The 24191-nt window shown below is 34.9% G+C and overlaps 1 protein-coding gene across 1 annotated transcript in view; it reads right to left on the minus strand.

The window, feature by feature from the left end:
* The window catches only part of Hpse2 (heparanase 2 (inactive)), a 763300-nt gene that overhangs the window by 675614 nt on the left and 63495 nt on the right, over positions 1-24191 (minus strand). Inside the window, exon 3 of the mRNA XM_005407665.2 lies at positions 3536-3697. Coding sequence (XP_005407722.1) covers positions 3536-3697 — 162 coding nt within the window. The remainder of the gene's footprint in view (positions 1-3535; positions 3698-24191) is intronic.

A 24191-nucleotide genomic window follows, 5' to 3' on the forward strand; every position in this document is an offset into this window, starting at 1 on the left:
TCTGTTCTTTCTTAAAGACATCTGCCAATTCTCACTCATTTGCTCTCATCTGCCACTCCTTCAGTGAGGTGCACGATGATGATGCTCTCATATTTAGAACTGCAGGACAAGCATGTGTACTCGTGGCAGTGAGTCAGTGTGAAAATGTGGTGCTCTACTCAGTACCATTTAAGTATTTCCACCACTGATGCTCTACTGGAATCACTCCAGTGACCTGGAGTGCAGTGACTCCAGCTTATTACAAAAACCCTCCATGCTAGATGAAGATAAAATTACATCAGCACAATACGAGAATATTAAAATAAGCTTCAAACTATGCAGAAATACATGAAAACAATCCACTTTTCTAAAAGTATGATGTACTGAGGACTAATTCAACAGAATATATATGTATATTATATATGTATATGTACTGTAGTTCCTATAACTGTCATTATTATTGACTGTAGAGTTGTTTTCTTTTAGCAAGATAAAAGACCTGCAAAGCTAGAATAATCTTTGTCTTTATATGAAGTATAACTATTTTTTGAATATCATTAGCTAAAATGTATGATATGCAAACATATGCTCATCTTAACAGCTAACAATCACGTCAGCTATAAGGGAAACATAAAAATAAGCTCTTTCTTGTGAGGTAGAGGACATGCTTTTAAGCACCTGACATTTCAAACACCTTATTAATGTTTTTACTATATGGGATCTTGGTTGTACCATCTTAAAAATAAAAAATATATCACTGACTAGTTAGAAAATGATTATACACTCCTAGTCATGTATATGAAATTCTGTAAATAGCGGGAAGGGGGTTGAAAAAGATCTGTCTGAGATTTTAGTGGCCCAATTTCTTCATCATAATCCCACATAAATACCACATTGCAAATATTTCAGATATTATGCCAGAATTATACAAAGTAAGCTGCATATCACCAACCAGAAGTCTGAGAGTAGGTGTTCTGAATGCATTGGTAAAGAAAGTCACTTCATTTGAAAGGTCTCTGCTCCTTCAACCTCACCCTCCTTACCAATATACATTCATCACTGAAAAGGGAAATATTTACAAAACTTAGTTTAGTTATGTTTAAATATTATGTTTAGCTGTCTGGAGACCATGTTCTCAAGATTTATATAAGAAATCAAGGATTAAACTTCATAACAATTAGAAAACCACACTGTGTAAAATCAAAGGCTTAGTAAAAGGCCATTAAAATAGTTTAGTCATCGGTGCTAAACTGAAATGATGCCATCTCTTCCCAACACCTGGAACCAAAACTTTTTGAACTTTCATTTAAACAAACCAGGGCACACCAAATGCTCCGTGTGCTGCAAGGTACCACCTCTGCACAGGCATTTGGGTGAAATATGTGGAAAATGCCTGAGAACTCTTTGAAGCAGCTTGAGAGAGTGAGAGCAGGAAAAAGGCTCTTCTCCAGGGTAAGTTTGTTTAGTAGAAAGTAAGCAAGTTGTCAGGGTAAAAGTTGACAATGTTGATTCCAACATTTTGAACTGTGAATAAACATCCAAAGGGATTATGTTACTGAGAATTGGAAAAGATTCCATTGAACTCAATAGAATACTTGTGTTTCCAAAGATAATATGCCTTCAAGCCACAATCTGAATCCACAGTTTAGGGTTAGAATTACCCTAAGACTTTTCCATGCCACATTAAAGAACACAGGGTAGTATATGTCTAAAAATATAAAAATAAGGGTAGAACAAAATATTTCATTTCTAATCATTTAATTGGAAAGAAGTATAGACAGCTATAGATATAGATGATATATAGAGATAGATAGATAGATAGATAGATAGATAGATAGATAGATAGATACAGATTTATATCTGAGGTAGATGGAAGAAATGTAGAGAAAAATTTATGTTATTCTCAAACACCTAAACTTAAACTCAGTTTCACCAACCACTTTAGTAATACACATCCATTGGCTATAAATTACTTTAACTGTTCCTTGCTTAATGAGTTATCAAACAGCAAAAAGCAGGACATATACTTAAGAAATCCATAATTTTCTGCTCTTCTCACCAAAGTCACATTTAAACTTGGCTTTTATCTCATGCTCTTGGGTTTCTGCCAGGTTCAAAATGAAAAGTGGAGCTGGGCATGGTGGCACATGCCTGTACTCCCAGCACTTGGGAGGCTGAGGCAGGAGGATTGCTGTGAGTTTGAGGCCAGCCTGGCTATACAGTGAGTTCAAGATCTGCCTGAACTACATGGCAAGACCCTGTCTCCAAAAACAAGGCAAAACAAACAACAAAAAAATGAGAAGCGGAGAGAATCCTATGCTCTCTGAAAAGCAAAACGATTTGGTTGCCACTCAGCAATTCCTGGTGAAATACCAGGGAGTCTATTTAAAAAGTTAAAATTCTTCTAACTTGGAGTTCACACAAGTAAGTATGTGATATCCATAGCCTGTCAGATATTCCATCCTTTTCTTTTTTAATATTCAGAATAAGCTCTACAGAAAGGAACAGTTAATGACTACTTGTTTGATCAATCTTGCATGTCTCTATTTGCTTTCCTGAGAAACCACTTTGAAGATATCAATAAGTAATACAACAACCATTGTTAATTTCCTACAACTTTGTCTGTAACTCTGTTCTGTTTGTATTGTTCTTATGCTATTTTGTAAATGGATGTCTGTTTGTTAATATGTTTTCCTTCTTTTATTTTTTTAAAATAAATTTTTTAAAAAAGAAATAAGGAAAAACACACAATTTAGATTTGTTAAAGTTCTTTCAGATCAATAAGCAGATATGCCTTGCATGCTTTTAAGAAAATGGAAGTAACCTGGACTGCTCTTCTTAATTTATCTCAAATTCTAAATGATTCTCACATTAGAGTCTGAGATTACATACAATGTATTCCAAAGCTTAATAAATGCATGTGACTTGCATGCTTTTTACCAGCAAAGTTTGCAGACAGCCCTGAGAAAGGTTGTATCTCTTTGTAGCTCTGACACACATTTGCTTTCTTCATAGAACTATGGATGTAAGGGAATATGGCTCAGTCTCAAAGTCTCTGTACTCCTAAAAAGAAAATCAAATTCCCAGATATTTTCAGACACCATCAGGAATAAAACAGTCTCTGCTCTTCTGAAGATCAGTATCTCATTTGCACTACATCTTTATATTCACTGGGTTCATAGAAGGGGCATACACAGACAGAGGAAAATAGCTGCTTCCTAAAAGATACCAAATTTAATCACTCTTTCAAGTCTGCCGGTACACATCTAGAAAGTCATATTTTTTACAAAGTTTCATTGGGTTCTCATTGGTTCTGTCCTTTGAGAAAACATGCTGAATCGCCTACAACTTTAAGCCAAAATACATCTGTAAACTATAAGAAATATTTGTTATAGGAAAACAAGAGTCATCATAATTAAAAATGTGATACAGTGGGTAAAGACAGACACGCGAGCTCATCTGGAATCCACACTAGTGTCCCCATGCATCAATTTGCTAACTAACAAAGGTCATCAATATAATGCTCCAGGATTCTAGCCAACTCCAGTGGCCTTACCTGTTAATATGAGGTTACTGTAAGTGTTGGAGAATTGCTCCTTTAGAAGAACCAGATGCATCTGAGCTGCCTTCTCTCTTTGAAGCTCCAACATTATATCAGGGTGCTGGGCAATCTTGCAGCCTTTCTGTTTATCCAAGGCAACATCACTTCGAACAATGTCTACAAAAAAAGAAAGAAAAAAAGAAAGAAGGCAGGCAGCAAAACCAAAATCTAAAACAAAGTAAAAAACACACCAAAGTCTTATTTCATCCAAAATGACAGATTTTATAAACTACCAGCATTTTCATCAAACTGAAGAGATGCAGAAGTAATAATCTTCAACCCCACAACACATTCTGCAAGTTCCTCTGGTTATTTCCAAATTCTTTGAAGATTTCTCTGTTCTTTAGGTCCTTCTAGCCTCGTGAAAGATTTACTCATACATTCTCCTTTTTATCTCAACTCTACCCTTAATTTCTGTGGCCTTTTCTCAACATCTTTTTATTATTTTCTATGGAGAATAACAATATAACTTTGAAAACTAGTGACTATGAAGATAATTTCCTCTATCTCACGCTGTAGGACCAGGTGATAGCTCCACCATGTGCATTCTGAATACTTGGCCTACTTTCAAATTCATCTCCCAGCCAGGCCACTCCATCCAGGTTAGGGTTACCAGCCAAGGGGTAACCTGGTCAAGATTTCTTGTTATTTTTCATATACCTCTGGGGAAATAACTTCATTGTAGCCCAGTAAAAACTCTTTGAATCCAGAAAAAAAAAATTGTGAGTCAATGAAGTCAACAAAAAGAGATCTAGAGCCACTCTGCACATCTGCCTCTTCCTCAACTATTTTCCTATTAATGACAAGCCACTTTTTATACTTCAGTATAATTTTTCTGTCAAAGCAGACAGACTACCCCCAAAACAGGCTCCTTCAAAGAGAAACAATCATATAGTAAAGAGCAACTGGGATGAGGGAAAAGAGAAAAGAAAGAAGGGGAAAGTTATGTATATATGTATATACATGATAGCAAACATAGTTGTACTACTGACTTATACCACTTTATTGAAAGAAACAGTTAATGATTAATGATTTGATCAATCTTTCACATCTATATTTGTTTTCCTGAGTAACCACTTTGAAGTTATCAATATGTAATGCAACAACCATTGTTAACTCCCTGTCACCTTGTCTGTAATTTATTATTGCTTGTACTATACTTGTGCTACTTTGTAAATAGTTGTCTGTTTGTTAATGTTTTTGTTTTTTACTTTTAAAATAAAAAAGGAAATAATCTTATAGGATGTTTCCCAAAAGCAGAAATATGTTCATTTTACAAATTAAAACAAAAAATTTCAAAACAAAATAAGAATGAATTAATTCAGTGATACACTGCCATTTTTAAAACTGTCAGGAGACAGGAGTGAATCATTTATTATTTAAACTATACATAACTATTTAAATAAAATGTCTCACTGAATCTTTCAATACACCCACTAAAGGATGTCACAGATATTCTTGATTGGCTGACCCAAAGGCAAACACAATTCTTTTTCCTTGACTTCCTCTAGTATAGAGATTGAAAACTATACTGCACAATTTCCTAACTTTCCTTCAGGCAAAGAGTACCCATATAACAGTTCTGGCCAATGAGTTACAATAAAACATCCCAACTAAGTTGCTCAGATTACCAGGTATAAGAATGGAAGATTGTTCAAACCATTAAAGAGAATACAAAAAAATTATTATTAAAAAAATTAAGGACGATAACAATATGTAATATAACAACATGGTTAACTCCTATCATTTTGTTTTGAAACCCTATATCATTTTAATGTTCTTGCTTTGTTTTGTTTATGTCTGTCATGTTGTTATTTTGCTATTGTTCTTTTTTTAATTACTCTCTTTAAAATAAAAATATAAATAAATAAATAAAAGACATCCCAAAGATCATGTTCTTTGCTGAATTAAAAATCAAGGCCTCACTAAGAGACAACCAGTCTTTCCAATTTCTTTTATTCTTTTCTGCTTTTTATACATCAAACATAGACATGAAGCCCATAGTTATATTATTTATTTTGCAGCCATGAGTCAAGAAGAAAGACAGTAAAAGACTAAACACTAAGGATACTGAACCAAAAAAATGGAAAGAGACTAAAGACTCTTTATAAACTAGTCTTTATTAACTAGATTGTCTTTTTATGCAAGACAAACACATTATTCCTATGTTATGGCTTGTATCTAGTTATCCTCCCAAAGCCTTATGCACTCATAGGTGGATTTTTTTTTGAGGTGGCTAGTTCTGAGGTGTATAAATATGGATTAAGGGTTGGTGATAATTGATAATTGGGTTACTCCACTGATTGGTTTAGCATAGTTCTGGGAGCGGGTAAGGGGAAGCCCCACCCTAGATGTAGGTGGCACCAACCGATAAATTTGTAGCCTAGATGGAATATAAAGGTGAAGTTGGAAGGCAGAGTTGCTGCCTTCTCTCTGGACTGCCATGGACTGTTTCTCTTCTGCCATGCCCCTCTGCCATACCACCATGCCTCGGAACCAGTTATGGACTGAAATCTCTACAAACTGTGAGCTAAAATAAACCTTTTCTCCTTTAACTTGTGGGTATCAGGTATTTTGTCCTGGCAACAAGACAGTAACTAAGCTATCAAGTAAGCCACTACAGTTACCTGGTTTTACAATCCTACCCTGCTCTTGTAATCCAAAAAATAAGTAATAGTACTTTCCCTCTTTTATATCTCAAAAAACTGAGACCTACAAAGTTTAAGTGATTTGCTCATGCTCACACAGTCTAGTCCCAAAATCCAGTAATTTTTAAAGACAAGTCCAGCTATTTCCAGAAATTACTGCTATTTAGAAACCCATGGTCTTAATAATTTTTTTTTCATTTTAAAGAGAAAAAATAACAACAAAACAGTTTCAAAACAGGTTAGTAGGAGAGTTACAATAATTAATACATTGCTTATTGGAGCTTAACAGTTTTTAATACAGGAAGCCTTCAACTTACATTCTTAAGTTGGATTCATTTAGAAGTCTGATAAAGTGAGTCTTATACACCTTTGTCACAAATATAAAGTAAAGCATAAGAAAACTAAATGCAAGGTCTGTTGGTATCTGTCAAAGTTAGCAACTCAAATATTTGTAAGTCAGTGACTTACTATAATGGAATTATATTAAATAATGAAAGTATAGAATTAAAATATCAAAGTTGAATTCAACTGTCATACTGGTATACTATACAGTATCTATCTGGAAAGAAGTACAGATGATGGTTTCTTCCAAAAGATTATAAAGCTTGCATTAAAACCTACTGTAAACAATGAGGAGTTTCAACTATCCTAATGTCTTTGACTAGAAGTCTCATTAGAAGAGTAAAATACCTACTAAACTATTTCCCATCAAACAATTGTAACTGATATTATCATCACTGTAACAGATTCTTGAACTAAAGCGCTCATATTATTGTATTAGGATTAAGGAAAAAACCATAAACATGGCCAAGCATATGTCCTAGACTTTAGAAAAGTACTTTTCAAAACTACTCAGAAAAAACAAATATACTGTATAGAATCTTTGTGCAACCCTTATCTGTTTGAAATTGTATCAACAGCTAACTAAACACAAAGCAAGGATATGTGTCAAAGATGCACATGATGTTTACCCAAAGAAAGAGTTGATATCATTATGACAGACTCAAAATTGGAAATTATCTTGGCAACCTAAAAACTTGGACCAAAATCCACAAGATGGAGGATGAAAACATGAACATGAAGTCCTGTATTTTTTATTTTTTATTTTTTTTTGGTTTTGGTTTTTCTCTGGTACCAGGAACTGAACTCACGACCTTGCGCTTGCCAGGCAGGCGCTTTTGCCGCTGAGCTAAATCCCCAGCCCCGAAGTCCTGTATTTATACTGAAAGTTTTATACAGTAATATGAGAAGGCCAAACCAGATGGAAGTGCATGTATTTAAGGTCTTATTAAAATTTGCTGGATTTTGTTGAATATAACTTTAATATAACTCAGTGCTATGATATTGTTGCCAGAAACATTAACACAATCTTAGTCTAAATTAGTAGAGCTAGAGCACATAGAATACAGAAGGCATAACTGCCACTGCGGTTCATGCCAGCCAACAGCAACACACTGGAGAGTTGTTTTTTGTTTGTTTGTTTGTTTGTTTGTTTGTTTGTCTTTTTGAGACAGGGTCTCACTATGCAGTTCAGGCTGGCCTTGAGCTCACTTTGTAGCCCAGGCTGGTTTCAAACTCACAACGATCCGCCTGCCTCAGCCTCCCGAGTGCTGGGATTACAGGCATGCACCACTGTACCCGGCAACACTGGGGAGTTTAAAGTGCAAGCAGACTTCAGTTCAAATTCTGATCTGGTGGTCTCTTAGTTCTTGAAATAGCAGATAAATACCTCTTGAAATCTTATTTTCTTTATATACGTTATCATAAAGATATTTTGCACTATGCATACCACATATTAAGAGTCCAATATAAGGTAGCTGTTATTAATTCTATTCTTAGCATCCTGGTTTGTGGTAGTATAATTATTTCTAACTGTAATTGTCTTGGTTACTTTTCTCTCGTTGCTGAGACAAAATACTCAACACTCAAAATGAAGGAAGGAAAGGTTTATTTAGCTTACAGTTTGTGGAGGTTTCAGTCCATACTTGGCTGGCTCCGAGGCAGAAGGTAGCAAAGCAACAAGAGCAAAGAGGGGAATGGCAGCCGAACAGCAAAGCAGCCAGAGCAAACCGGAGGAATGGAGGCAAGCAGCTTCTTTCCCTGCCTTACTTTGTAAACAGACTACCCCCACCTAAGGGGTGTGTAGCTCTCACATAATCTCCATGCCCTCCTCTTCCACAGGCTCAGGATGTATACAAAGTAAGCACCCTGGCTTCCTGCTGAGTCACTTAGCCAAACCTCTAGACTCCCCAAGTTGACACAATGTATCAACCATAACAGTAATAATCTCAGAAGTACAATTATAATCTAGAGCAGTGATGGTGAACCTTTTAGAGCTTTCAATGCTAACAAACAATGCATTGCAGCCCACATCCCATAGGTTCACCACCACTGATCTACAGCATGCCCAAAGAAATTGCAAAGATAGGAAATAATGTTGTTTTTTTAAAATAGCCAAAAAAAAAAAAAAAAAATTACATGAGTGATGAGTCTGGCAAAGAAAGAAAAACAAAACACAACTTGTTTCATACAGAGGAGAAAGCTGATTTATGTGGTGTTGATCCAGAAAACAACATGAAAGATTACCAATCTTTTAAGAGTACCAAATACAAACATCTCAGTTCCACATAAGAAAACTTTGTAAAAACAGCATCAATCAAATAAGGAAAAGAACTACTTGAAAAGAAAGGGAGTTTCTCATGCTAGGAAACATTCAAGCAGAGACTAAGTACTAGAGGCATGATAATAGGATTCTAATACAGGCAATAAAACCTGCCAGGTACAGGATTGGGTACTTCATATAACCCAATATAGCAGACTAGTTAAAGGTACAGGTTTTGAATTCACATGAGTATAAATTTGTATCCCACACTGATACAAGTCTGAATAACAACAGCTCTTGGACAAACAGCGAAATCTCTTAATGCCTTAACTAACTTTTAAAAATAAAAATATTACTAGCTTATTTTTAATGAATTTATCACAGTGACAGGAACATACTAGGCATGTTTTAGTGGTTGCTAATATTATCAGATTGTTATAATTATATCAGAAAAATTATTGTGAGAGGAAAATATTCTTCAAAGTAATTTTTAACTGAAGGATGTTATGGGATCCATGAAAATGTGTGCTTGTCTTGTGTATCTACCAGACATAATAGAAAGAATATAGACTCAATGCCAGAAAACTTAGATATGAATTTCAAATAATCATGAAATTATAGAAAGACATTTTAAATTGTGCCTTGGGTTTTTTTCCTGACCTAGCTAACTGGGAAGGTGCTGACCACTACTAGCTCATTCTACTAGCCATCCTACTTTTGCTGATATTTTTTGCTGTTCTATAATCAAAGTAGTTCTACATTTTAGCCCAAGTGCAAATCTATCCATAGGTCTTTCTTTATCTTCTCCTATGGGTCTTACCCTGCTACATAGTTCAAGGATGCTAAAGGACTTAAAATGTACGCTGAGGGGTACAACAAGGAAGAGATCATCTTGAATTAAACTTAATGTTCCAGAATCAATTTAGTGTCTATAATTGCATTGGGACATGTAAGTATGGAAGTGTTTGCATTTTTGCTCTTTATTCTTTCTTCCATATATCTTTTCATGAGTTAACCCACAGTTAGTAACCCACAATTAAGCCTAAGGTTGTAGTTTTAGTTGAAGTAATACTAAAAAGACAAATAGACCAGCCAAACATTTCAAACAGGGAGATTCTGGAGTTTAGAGAAGCTAGATAAGCTTTACACGCAACTTTAGCTAACTAAAGACTAGCACATGAAGAGGACACCCGACACAAGTTCTTGACACATAACTGGCTAACTAGAAAACTGCACACAAACACAAGGGAAACCCAAGAGTTCATAAGGAAAGTAAAAGATGAGGAAGATTTAAAAGTTGTCACAAAGCCTAGTGTGTTTACCACACAGAAATCCATCGGCAGAGAGTGGAAGCCTCTGTATCTGAAACACAACCTATAAACAATCACTGGCTGATCAGTAATCTATGAATACTCAGAAACAAACCCTAAGAAATCAAGCTTAAAAGTAAAACTAAGAATTTTATAAAATTATAAAGAATCCAGTTTATAAGTCTTAGTCAGTCATAATTCTAAAACTGACAAAATGTACAGGAAAGAAGGGTTGAGTCTAAATGATCCATTAAAAAGAGCAAGGCAATTCTCATGGGTAAAAAAGAAAACCCAGATTGGCTTTGACATATCTGAAATGTTCAGTTCCCAACAAATGAGGGTCAGGGCACTAGCCCATGTTTGAAAAAAGAAACAATTAATAGAACTCTGTGTGAGCCAAGCAAAAATTTCAAAGATAATATCATAAACATGCATTAAAACCTAAAATAATTATGATTGAATAATTAAAAGAAAAAACTAAAAATGACAATAAATATAAAAACAAAATAAGAATAGAAACTTTTTCCTATAAAAGAATAAAGTGGATATTCTAGAGTTGAAAGGCAGAATAACTGAAATGAAAAATACACTAGATGGGCTTAGAAGATGGTTTGAGATGGCAAGAAAAGGAATCACAGACTTGGATATGAACAACACAGTAACACTGAACCACACTTAAAAATGGCTGAAGTCAACTTTTTTGTGTGTATTTTATGATAATTTTTAAAAACTTTTAAGCAATAAAAATAAACAGAACTGTGAGATTTTTCAAAAATTAAGGCAAGCCAAGTGTGGTGGCATGTGGCTACTGTAGTCTAAGCTACTCTAAAGGCTGAGGTTGAAGAATCTCTTGAGCTCAGTAGTTCAAAACCAGCATGAGCCTACCTCAAAAAATGCCATTGTGGCATAGTCAATATTCTTTTTTTCTCTGTAGTTTATATTAGATTATAGAGTAGCACTTTGAAGTAATTTTTATACTGCTATTGTACAGCTGGATCAAAAAAAAAAAAAATGAGAAGGCTTGAAAAAAATGTGTTCACTGCCCACAAACAAACCGAGAATGAGTCACTGCCCTCACTGACAGAAGCAGGAAATGGGAGATCCTGACTATGCCTCAGACCTGTGAGAGGTTCACAGACTGATAGAACAGCATCTATGCTGAGCTTCTATATACCTTCCCTCATGTACCCATTACTGACTTTCTCCCTAAAGTTGTCTTGTCTATGAATTTCCCTGGTCTTCTTTACTTTCTCCCTAAAATTGTTTTGTCCATGAATTTCCCTGGTCTTCTACTCTCTGACTCTTGATCATTTCTTCTTCTTATTTTTTTTTTTTTTGACACCAGGAATTGAACTCAGGACCTTGTGCTTGCCAGGAAGGTGCTATGCTACCAAGCTATATCCCCAGCCATCTTGACCATTTCTTATTCCTTGCTTTTCCTTTTCTTTTTGAGTCACCAAGTTTATTCATATTGGCCTGAGAATGTCTTTCAATATCATCCCCTTCTTTTCAATTCCATTTATTACCATCTATTTAACATTCTGATGACTAAGACAATCCTAGACACCATTGAGAAATCCATGTATTCCTGTGGCATTCAAAATAACACCTTTAGGAAAAAAATATGTCATTTTTACATGGTTTTCACTGTGAAATGTTCCAAAATGTACAATTAATACCCACGCACACCAATGTACCTTCACCCTCAGCTATTTTTTAATAATATTTTACTATATTTGCTTCAGTTTTGTTTAAAGAGATAAAAGAGTTGAGAAATATCTGAAGTTTTCTGCTTACCTCTCTTGGTTTATTTTGGCTTGGTTGGTTTGGTTTGGTTTGGTTGCTTTGCTTTGCTTTGCTTTGTTTTGCTTTGCTTTGCGGTGCTGGGAACAAAACTGGGGGCCTCAGGCATGCTAGGGAAGTACTTTAACACAGCAACACCTTTAATCCTATTCTGCTTGCCTCTCTACAATGACATTCTCCTTTCTCTCTACCCACTCAGAAAGATAATCACCATATGAAATATTAAAAGCAATATATATAGTAACATACAACATATAATATACATATTTTTATATATAATATACATTTATATTATTGTTTCAGCTTTGCCTACTGAGTGTTCTTACAGTTTGGCTTCTGTGATCTTTTAACAAGTCTTCATTCTGTTTTTAACAGCACTTTCCAGCATCACAAGTGTCCCTGACTCATTCTGTATTTTCCCTGTCCATCCCAGAATCATCTACTTCTCTAAGAAGGCTTGGTTGGAGATTAGTATTTTTAAAAGCAAAATCTAAGCACAACATATGTTCATTGCTACTTGGATGTCAGAGGTAGGAAAGGTATATATGTTTATTAAATCATGTATGCACATCTATATTTGTATATTTTAATAGTTATACAGATATAGATAAGAAAATTAACATAGTAGTTCATGCTTATGCTTCCAACTCCAATCTAGCACTATAGGTATATTCCAGGGTTCCAAATTTGTTTATTCATAGTGTATTTTTCTGATAATGAAAAACTTGGTCCTTTCAGACTATATTTGCTTATTTTTTCAGTAAACATCTATATGAAAAGTAATTTTAGAATTACTAATCCATATTCCCATGAGAAACAAATTTACCAATTACATTATCTAGTTTTTAAACAATTTACTTTTCTTTAGCTATACCCTGTACAGTTAAAACAAAGATTTAGGTCACCTCTTTTCTCTGCCAAGCCTTCAATATGGTTGTGACTTTCATCACAATAAAGTTAGACACATTTGTTGAATCTTGAGACCATTTGTAGTTCCTTCAACTTCCTCAAAAACATTTGATATTTTTAATTTTTTAGACATTCTAATACATGTGCAGTAGTATCTCACTGTGGTTTTACTTTCCATTTATTTAATGATAATAATGTTGAATATATTTTCATATACTTATTTTCCACCTATATATTTTCTTTAGTATAGTGTCTGTTCATATATCTTGCCCATTTTTGTATTTGGTTATTTATTCGCCAGTCTTTTAAGACTTGTTTTTATATTCTGGATGTGAATCCTTTATTAGATTTGTGATTTTAAAATTTTCACCCTAGTTTTTTGCTTTACTTTTTATTTTTTAACAGGTTCTTACAGAGAAAATTTTAAAACTTTTTAATAAAGTCTATCAATTTTTTTCTTTTACACATCATACTTCTGATATTTCTAAAAAACTTTTTGTCAACTCTACTTTTTGTCACATACATTTCTAATACTTTTTGTTCTACACATTTTGTAGTTTACATTTAATTATATGATCATTTTTAAGTTAATTTTTATGAATTATCAAGTATGTATCAAAGTTTAACTTTTCACATAAGAACTTTTAATTGTACCAGAATCATTTGTCAAAGACTATATTTCTTCCACTGACTTGCCTGTGCACCTTTGTCAAAAATCAGTCAACATTATTAGTGTGGATCTGCTTCTAAATATCCTGTTCTATTCCACTGACCTATGTCTGTCCTTTTACCAATATCATAGTCCTTTGATTATCTTTATATTGCTTTGAAATAAAAGTCTCTAACTTTGTCCAAACTTTGTTTTGCTTTTTCATAACTGTTTTTACCTATTCTAGCTCATTATTCAAACATACACATATTTAAGAAAATTGTTTATTGTTTTGATTAGAATCATATTGAATCTATACCTCACACAAAGGAAAACTGATATCTTGGTAACAGTGAGACTTCTAACCCATGAACACATTTTTCTTTCTGTTTATTTGATTTCTTTCACTCCAATTTTGTGGTTATAGCATAAATACTCTTTATAAAATTTGCTATAGTTATATATTTTTGGTGCTATTTTAAAGGGTATTTTTATAAATTTCAAATTCTAACATTCACTGTAAGTTCATACATAAACACAGAATTTACAATGTATAATATTATGGCCTCCAGTGTTGGTAAGCTCACTTATTAGTTTTAGGTTTTATAGATTCTTTGGGATATTATATCTATATTATCAACAATTTAATGTCTATGTTCTCAGTGCACATGTCTTTTATTTCTTTGTATTCCTCTATGGCTAGGACTTCAGTTACAATGTTGACAGTGAGTGTGGTAGTGTACACCTATAATCTCAGTACTCAGGAGGCTGAAGAAAAAGGACTGCCATGAGTTTGAGGCCAGCTCTGGCTATATGGTGAGTTCAGAGCCACCTTAAACTATATAGCAATACCCAATTTCAAAAAACAAAAAATATGATGTTGAATAAAAGTGATAATAGAAAACATCCTTGTTCTTATTGTTAAGAATGATGCAGCTATAGGCTTGACGGTTTGTTTTATTGTTATGCTTTTTATTGGTTGAAGTTGAATTTACTGAATATATGTAGCTCCCTACATTACAGGTCTCCTTAAACTGCTCCCCTTCTTCAGGGGATCTACGATACAAATTGTGAGTAGGAATCTCAATATGTTTGAAAAATGAGTTGTGATAGGGACTCCCCAGAAGCTGAGGGGCTCTCTGTTCCTTTCATGTTCTTGCTGGGCCTGCTGGTCTATAGGACTCTTAGTCCTTGGAGTCTATGTGAACCTACAGTCCACTGCCCTGTTGCTGAAGCCAAGTTCATTATCATGCCATGAGCTTAATAAAGTGGTCAGTCAGGACAATTCCAACCTAAGCATTGAAGGTGTAAGAGTGAGTGTCACTATTTAAGTCACAGGCAATATTGTGGTCCTCAATGCAGCCCAAGATCCCCTTGCATAGGCTTTCTATGCTTATTTCCCCATATCCGGGGTGTTGTCATTCTTAGCAGCTTTATCCAGATAGTATGTCAGATCCAAAACTAACACAATGAAGGTGGATGCAAACATGATGTTCTGGACAGATCCACAACTGTTATACTAAGTGTCCCAGAGTCATCATCCACATTATTCTGGACTACAGTGGTAGCACAGACTATGGTCATGAGTCCCTCTATGATAAATTATCATGAATGACATTGGCCAGAGGGATTAACCAATTGTTGGTGTGGGTGGCATTACTGAAAAGGGAGATGTCATACTTCTCTTATAGTGCATGCCCATCACAATCATGGGAATGTTAGCAGAAAAATCAGAGATGATGAGGTTCCATCCTAAAAGTTTGCCTCAGCCTTCTACATGGTATTCCACAACACACTGAGTACTCTCACAGACTCCACAACATATTCAATACTTCCATCATCCCATTTTATATGTTAGCAGTATCTGAGTCCTGAAAAATGAAGATGGATTTTCTGTTGAAGACAAGGTTCCCACTTTCTGACTTGACTATCCCACTGAAGTTGCCATGGGGAGAATCATACTTAAATATATTGATCATGTACTTGAGGTCATCACTTATGTTGACAATATTTAAAAGCTGACCAGGTGCCAAATACAGACAAGTCTGTTTTCTCTCACCTTTATTATCATATCTCAGAGATGTGCTCAGAACTGAATGAAAAGATATAGTCTGCCTAATGGAAAAGAACATAGAGTCTTGTAGGACTTTTCTGTACTTGCATGTTATCAGGTTAAGGCAGTTCCTTATCCTTTCAGTTTTCTGAGAATTTTTGGCATGCATGTATGTTGAATTTTAGCAAATGCTTTCTCTGAATATATTGAGATAATCATTTTTAAAATAAGTTTTTCAAACACACACACATAGATTGAATTTCATTCAATTTATAAGTAAATTTGGTATTTTCCCAGAAGATCTAAAAACATCATATCACAGTGATATATGTGCACCTATGTTCATAGCAGCACAATTTGTAATTGCTAAAATGTGGAAGCAACCCAAATGTCCATCCACCGAGAATTGGATAAGAAAATTGTGGTACTTTTATATAATGAAATATTACTCAGCTATAAAGAAAGATAAACTCGAGGCCTTTATATTTAAATGGTCACAACTAGAGACCATACTCATAAGTGAAATAAATCAAACACACATGTGCAAGCACCGCATTGTTTCACTAGTGTAAAACTTGAAAGAGTTAATTTAAACTCGGAGGTATGATAGACACTGTGAAATGATAGGAAACCACCGAAGAGTAAAGGGCTTCTGGGATGTGGGAAAAGAGAAGGGAAAGAAGGAGAAATTTTGTATATATGTATATACAGGATAGTTAACATGGTTGTTCTTCTGTCTTCTATTTCTATGCTGAAAGAAACTGTCAATGAGTCTTTGGTTGACCAGTATTGCATGTCTATATCTGTTTTCATGAGAAGCCACTTTGAAGATATCAATATGTAATACAACCACCATTGTTAATTCCCTACCACTTTGTTTGTAACTCTGTATTGTCTGTATTGTGCTTGTGATATGTTGTAAAATGTTGTATGTCTGTTAATGTTTCCCTCCTTTTATCTTTAAAATAAAAAAAAATTAAAAAAAAATAAGTAAATTTGGAGACAACTTCAATATATTTAGTTTTGCTAGCCATGATTTGTATCTCCGTGTAGGTCTTCTTTGGATGATTTTCAATAAATTTTTATAATTCATCTATTAAAACAATGCAGTGGTGTTAGATTTATTCATAAGTACTTTGGCTTTGCTGCCTTTATAAATGGTGTGATTTATATGATATGTCCTAAAGTTTTGTCCATACTTTATAAAAACGCAACTGGTTTTGGTATTTAGAACCTTAATTAGCAATCATGGCCAACTCCAAGTTTCTGGATATTCATGAATTTAGTATGAACATAATCATATCATCTGCTAACAATAACAATTTTGTTTCTTCTCAATTTTTATATATTCTATTTATTTTACCTTTCTTATTTCTTGGGAGAGTGAATAGCCTTGCAAGATGAACAAAGAATCTCCCTCCAGAGCAAAAAGGTAGGTGTGCTTATTGTCCAATACAATAAAGATAATATTTTCCTTTAAGGGCAGATCTGTTTACTGCCCATTTTGAAAAATTCAGGTTTTCTAAGCTCAGAGATCTGTTCCCTTGAAATCCATTGCAGCAAGTAACACTGCAAAAATCTGAATATTTTTCCCCATGAAAACTCAATTAAAATTTAATTGGCATTGAGAAATGAGACCTTTAAAGATGTTTAGGTCACCAGAACTTCACCTTCATGAATTAATTAATGTCATTATCATAGAAATGGATTTGTTCACTCTTGATCTCTCTTTCTAGCCCTTTCTTTGCCCTTCCACTATATAATGATTGCTGCCATGTGATCATGAAGCCAAAAGGTCCCTGCCAGATGCTGGAACATTGCCATTGGACTTCCCAATTTACAAGTCTATAAGCCAATAAATATCTGTTCATTATAAATAACTCAGTGTGCAGTGCTGTTATAACAGCACAAAATGTACTCATATAATCATCTACCCCTCTTCTTTTTGCCTGTGGGAATTGAAACTCAGAAAACTAATGCAAATGAATTGCTGATACTTTGGCCAGTGTCCTTCCCATGAAATAGTCCTTTTTCTCTAACATGGAAATCTCATATCTTCTGCCAACATCCATGATATTTTGGCAGGTCATCTCTGTTAGCTTGCAAATGAAGTAAAATCTCAGATTTTTCAGTAGATGGCATTAATGTGCTGCCTGGAACCTCTACTGTAAATGTATACTGTGGGCATTGCTGGTTTCTTTCTTATTTAGAGGGAATACTTATAATATTATACCACTAAGTACAAATGATGCTTAAATTTTTAGGTAGACAGATTTTCCCAGATTAGGAGAGTGGTTTTTAAAAGTTTTCTAACCCTTTAAATTGGGAAACTATTGGTTTTAGTCACAAAAGTATTGATGTAGCTTTCAAAAGAGGCTATCCTTACAATCAAAAAGGAGACAGAATATTCATCACGGATCTTTTGGAATTCTAGGCAATAAATTCTTCATTACATCCTGTCCCACAGGACAACTGACATTCTTGGACCACATCAACCCAATGCTAGTAGCATTCTCAGTCTCAATGGTAGAAAACTCTCCAATTTTTTAAAAGGTTCTTTAGAGAAGAGGTTAGTGGACTTTGTCCATAGTGGAACAGAAAATAAATATTTTAGATTTTGTAGGCCATAAAGCCTCTGTTGTAACTACTCAGCTCTGCTATTTTAATGCAAAAGAACCCAGAGATAATATATAAGTGACTAGGCATGGCTGTGTTCCAATAAAACTATATGAAAACAGATGGTGAAAATTTGGTCTGCAAAGCTAAACTTCTCTGACTGCTGCTCTAGAAGAAAAGGTACAGTGTAGAATAACATTATGCTTCAGAAATAAGATACTAGGGCTAGAGATGAAAAGGTTTACCCAAGGCTTTACAGTCATTTGCATGAAACAAAGATTAGAATCCAGGCCTTCTGACTGCTGGTGCTCTTCCCATTACATCACCCAGCAGAACAAATGACACTTGGCAGAATCTGTCTCAGCATGTATTTTTATCCACATCTACTAAATGTATGCAAATATATATGGATACTTGGCAGATGTCCATGAATATTCAAGTCTCTGCTCCAACTCCTTACTCTATGGTCTGCATTACTTCTCTACTTTTGCATCATTCCAAGATGAAGACATCACAGCTCCATCTCAAGAATGTTCACGAAAGCATGCAATAAAATTGGGTTAGAGGCTGAACCCAGCAGCACAGCCTACACCACAACTAATCAGCATAAATCATGCATCTGCTAAATATTTCTAAGGCCCTCCGCACAGTATTGACCATAACTCTAATTTTTCATCTGTCTACCAGGACTCATACACAACCAGCTTGAACTTTATTTTCAAGTGAAATACCCTACCGAACTGGATCCAACTTATCTAAACAAATAATCAGAGTATATCACATCTACTTGATTTCTTTCTTCCACAATTGTTAAGATTTCATCCACAAAGATATTTTCTTTGGCCAGGTTAATTCTTCACAAAGTACTAAATACAAAGACTGACATAAATCATCAATAACCATCAGCACTGATACATGAAGCTTAAAATAAAGCACTAGAACTTGGAAGAAGACTGGGCTCAGACAAGAGTACCTACATAAGCAGCCCAGACCAAAACTTAAGACATTTGCTCATTCACCTGGTGTATCCGGGGCCATTTTAAACCATACTGGGTTGAATTCACACAGAGTAGAAGATTGGACTAGATTAACTGAATTTCTTTTTACGGGGAAAAAGACTGGTATACTCAGGAGAAATCCCCAAAGAAAACAAACTCCTCCATAAATGCTATACATTTAGAGATGGCAAGAAAAGACAAAGGTACATAAGGATATCAGTGCAGCTCTGCCTGTTCCTCTCCTACTCCTCATGTACAAACAGTAACACACACTTGGAAGTTTGAGGGTTACCCCAATGTCGAGAGCACCTAAAGAGACAACTTTCTAAGAAATAGTTTATAAGTAGCTATATCAAAGCAGTAGTCATGAATGCCAAGTACAACCAATAACTTAAAATAATTGATTATCAAACTGCAATAGCCTTAAATGGCAATTTCTGTTGGAACATTTTATATCAACATTCTTTGAAAGTTAAATGAATGATAGGCAAAGAAAAGATCAAACAATTATCCTTAATACATCCAATTCGATGAAGAAGAAAAGAAATATTTAGGCCTGGATTAGGAGCTGTAGCCCTTGCCTTCATTCTATACCCAAAAAAACCTCAGCCTCTTTGAGAATTGAGAATTGACTTTCCTTCCAATGCATGGATAAGCTGGGAGTAGAACATTCATATTCCTGCCTATCATCATTTAGGTACAAATTCTCCAAAGGTAAACTTGTAATCCAAAACTGCTAAGGCCAAAGTAACAAAAACACTCAAGAATTTTTTTTAATTATGACAAAAATTTAGATATCTGAACTTAGGATAAGAGTTTGTCAAGCATCAGCAGTTCCTTGCTTCACCTGGTGGCGAACCAAACTTTTTCATGTAGATGGTTTTGGAGCCTCCTAGTGGCAATTTCTGGGGACCTACAGAGCTAGCTCAGAAAGAAGTAGGCTTTCAAGAGTATAGCTGATGATCAATTTAAATAACTAAACAGATCCTTTAATGTGCTCAGTACACTATATTGGGCACTAGGAATATAATAAAGTGAATAAATGTTGACCCTTCCTTCATAGAACTTCTAGTCTACTATGGAAACCTGCAAAAACAGAAGTAACAAAACAATATAGTACGTTCTTATAAATTCATAAATCAAGAAAGGGGATGAAGTTGAAGATATGTAAGAAAAAGGGTGACATTTTTCCTTAAAAGATAAGTAGAAGTCTTTCTGATGGAGAATCTAAGCACATTATGCTTAGCTTTGCTAATTCTGCTTCCTGTTTAGAATACTCTCTTTTCTATTGGTCATCATACTTATGACACTAAGACTAGGATTTAGAAGAGTAAGCAGAAAGCTGGATAAACAGGCTGAGAACAAAATTCTGGTTTCAGCTTTATTTTCTAGGCTCTGAAGAGACCTCAGAGACTCTAAATCAGAGAGCGGCCTACTGAAGGGACTTCATTACAATAACTCTAATGGGTGTGAGAAACAGAGTAGAAGGGCTGCGAAGTAAGGAAGGCTATTGATTTACCACAGTAACTTAGGAGAAAAATAAGAAAGGCTCATACAACAGCAGTGTAGGAAAGAGAATTCCAGAAGAATGAATAGCTATACCTGGTGACTACGCTGGACATGGAAATTAGTCTCAGGAAAGAGTAAAGAATATTTTGCAGTTTTCCTTAAGACAAAAACTAAATGATGATGCTTTTAATCCAGGCAGGAAACCACAGAAGAATTTGAAGGGATAAGGAACTTCAGTAAGTTTTACTTGGCATAAAAATTATATCCGAAATTTGGTTAACACACATTAAGAAGGTTCTTAAAAACTCAAAACTGAAAAATCATAACCATCTCAAAATATACACAAGAATTATAAGTACGAGGAAAATATTACACTGTCATGCCTAAGTGACAGGAAAATAGGCACAATTCCAATTTTCACTAATTACGCCCTGAAACTGATCCAGTCTCAAGACTCCTCTCTCATTAGACAATAAAATTTTTCTTTAAGAGATGAACACTTTATTCACCTTAGTTTTTTCCCCTTTACCATATCCAAAAAATATTCATCCTTCAGAGGACATCTTGAGTTTCATCTTCCTCACAAAGCCCTATCTTGATTTTTCAGATCTTACTAGTTCTAATGTGTCTGAGCTCTCATAACACTTAACACTATCATTTAAGATTTGCTTGGACTTTAAGGAAATTTTGTTGAGTTTCTCCGTGTGTGTGTGTGTGTGTGTGTGTGTGTGTGTGTGTGTGTGTGTGTATTCCTAAAGACTGAAGCATGGGCCCACTTCTATAACTTCTATAACTCCTATCATACACCTAACATATAGATGATATATGGCCAATACTGGCCACATATTGAGAGCAAACCTCTCTGCTATATTGGGGAACATCAGGTTGTACCATGTCTCACAAATTTCATAAAGGTATCAGTAGTTAAAATCAGCTATTTCTAGTCCTAGAGTGATGACATGTTGTCATGGTTTGAATCTTAAATGTCCCCCAAAGTTCATATGCTGAAGGGTTGGTCCCCCATGTAGCAATGTTCAGAAGTGGGACTTCTGGAAGGTGAGTAGATCATGAATACTCTGGCCAAAAGCCTCTGGCCTTGTGAACAAATTAATCCACTTATGGATTCGTAGCTTAATGGTGGGGGGGTTGTTATAGAGATGAGCTCTCTGTTTTGCTTTCTGACCACAACGAGCTGAACAGCATTCTCTTGTCATATTTCCACCATAATCCACAGACCTGAAAACAACTGGCCCAAGCCACACAGACTGAAACCTGAAAACATGGCCCAAAATAAATCTTTCTTCCTTTGACTTTTCTCAAGTATTTTGTCATAATAACATAAAGCTAATGCACATTTCAAACTTGAATCACAAAAGTTCAGTCTATAGAGTCAATAATTGAAGACTTTATGGAAATACTAGCTGTTAGAGACTGAATTGTGTTGGCCCCCAAATTCAAATGTTGAAGCCCTGACCCCCTCCCATATCTCAGAACTTGGCTGAATTTTAAAGTAGGGACTTTTAAAAATTAACTAAATTACAATGAGGCCACGAGGGTAAGCCAGAGTCTAACCCAATCCAATCTGGTTTCTTTAGAAGAAGGTTAACAGAACACCCAAGAAGATATGAGGCACATTCACATACAGAGGAAAGATCATGTGAGAACACAATGAAAAAAGAGAAACCATCAGTGAACCAAGGAAATTAAACTGACTAATATCTTGTTCTTGGACTTCTATCCTCCAGAACCATAAGGAATAAATTTCTATTATGATAAATAAATTTCTGGTATTTAAACCTGCTGTATTTTTTATTAGTACATGTTCACAGTATATGCAGTGTACACACATCTTGGGGAGTGGTATATGTACATAAAGCAGCTGCTTTTATTAATCTCCTTCTCTCCCCCCTCCCTCCCTCCTCTTCTAATTCCCCATCCCAATTTTCATCTTTCTTGATATTATTAATGTTAGATCATGTTTATGGCCTATAAGGTTTAGCTTTGCTGAGGTTATTAAGCTCCTGTACATGACATAGCTTTACTTATTTCCCCTGCCCCTCCTCCTTATCCTTCACCTTTATTCCCTTGGATTCCTTTTCTCTTCCAAGAGAACCATCCCCTTAACCCTCTCTATCCATTTTTTTCTATTCTCTTTGTCTGTACTTTGCCTCACTCAAATGGAAGATGCCATACAGTATTTAAGATTGTGTGTCTGGTTTATTTTACCCAAAATTATGTTTTCCAGGTGAATTCATTTTCCTACAAATGCCTCAAATTTGTCCTTCTTTATAGCCAAGTAGTATTCCATCGCATATATATGTCATATTTTCTTTATCCAATATCTGTTGATGAGTATACAGGCTGTTTCCAGGATTTAGCTATTATTAATTTTATTGCTATAAACATTAGTATGCATGTATTACTATAGTATGATTTTTTAAGCTCTCTGGGGAAGATATCTAGAAGGAGGATAGCTGGGTCATATGGAATTTCTAATTTAAGTTTTTTAGAAATCGCCATACTGACTTCCATAATGATTGTACTACCTTACATTCTCACCAACAATGTAGGGTTACTTTTTTCACCACAACCATGCCAGCCCTTTTTACTGTTTGATTTCTTAATGATTGCTACTCTTTCCAGAATAAGATAAAATCTTAGGGTTATTTAAATTTACATTTATCTAATGCCCAGAGATGTTGAACATTTTTTCATGTACTTGTTGACTGCTTGTACTTCTTACTCTGTGAAGTATCTGTTCATTTCTCTTACCCATTTCTCGACTGTATCTTTAATTTTAGATAGTTTAATTTTATTTTTTGAGTTATTCATATATTCTAGATATTAATTCTCTAAGGAATAGCTGGCAATTTTTTCCCCATTCTGTAGGTTGCCTCTTCACAGTCCTGATTGATTAGTTTGCTGTACAGAAATTTTTCAGTCTGATATAATCCAATTTGTAGCCTTTTGCTGTTATTTCTTGTGCAACTGAAGCTGTTTAGAACACCCTTTCCTACACCTATGGCTCCAAGTGTTCTACCTATTTTATCTTCTGGTAGATTTAATGTTTCTGTTTCAATGTTTAGATCTTTAATCTATTTTTATTTTAATTTAGTATATGGTGAGAGGTATGGGTCCATTTTCCATCTTCTGCAAATAGATATTTGGTTTAGCAGCCCTAGTTGATTAAAATACTAGTCTTAAGGGTAAACTTTGAAGGAGGCCTCCTTATTCTTCCCGTTTTGTGATCTTCCCTGACTCGTAGAATGCCTCTAATTCCAAGCTTCTACATTTTCTTGACTTACACAGAGCTTTTCTCTCAGCCACAGGCCGACTAGACTCTTTTCTCAACCCTCCCTGCTTAATTTAACATATAATAAAGCCAGACCCAGATACGTTAAATAGAGCAGCCAAGATATTCTTTTTTGTAGTGGATCCAATCCTGAATTCAGGTAGCCAGGCTTCTAGTTCTGCAATTGTAGTATTTGTAGATGATCCACAAATATTTAGTGAG

The sequence above is a fragment of the Chinchilla lanigera genome, unplaced genomic scaffold (assembly GCF_000276665.1).
Source record: "Chinchilla lanigera isolate Chin_1 unplaced genomic scaffold, ChiLan1.0 scaffold00106, whole genome shotgun sequence".
Taxonomy (NCBI): domain Eukaryota; kingdom Metazoa; phylum Chordata; class Mammalia; order Rodentia; family Chinchillidae; genus Chinchilla; species Chinchilla lanigera.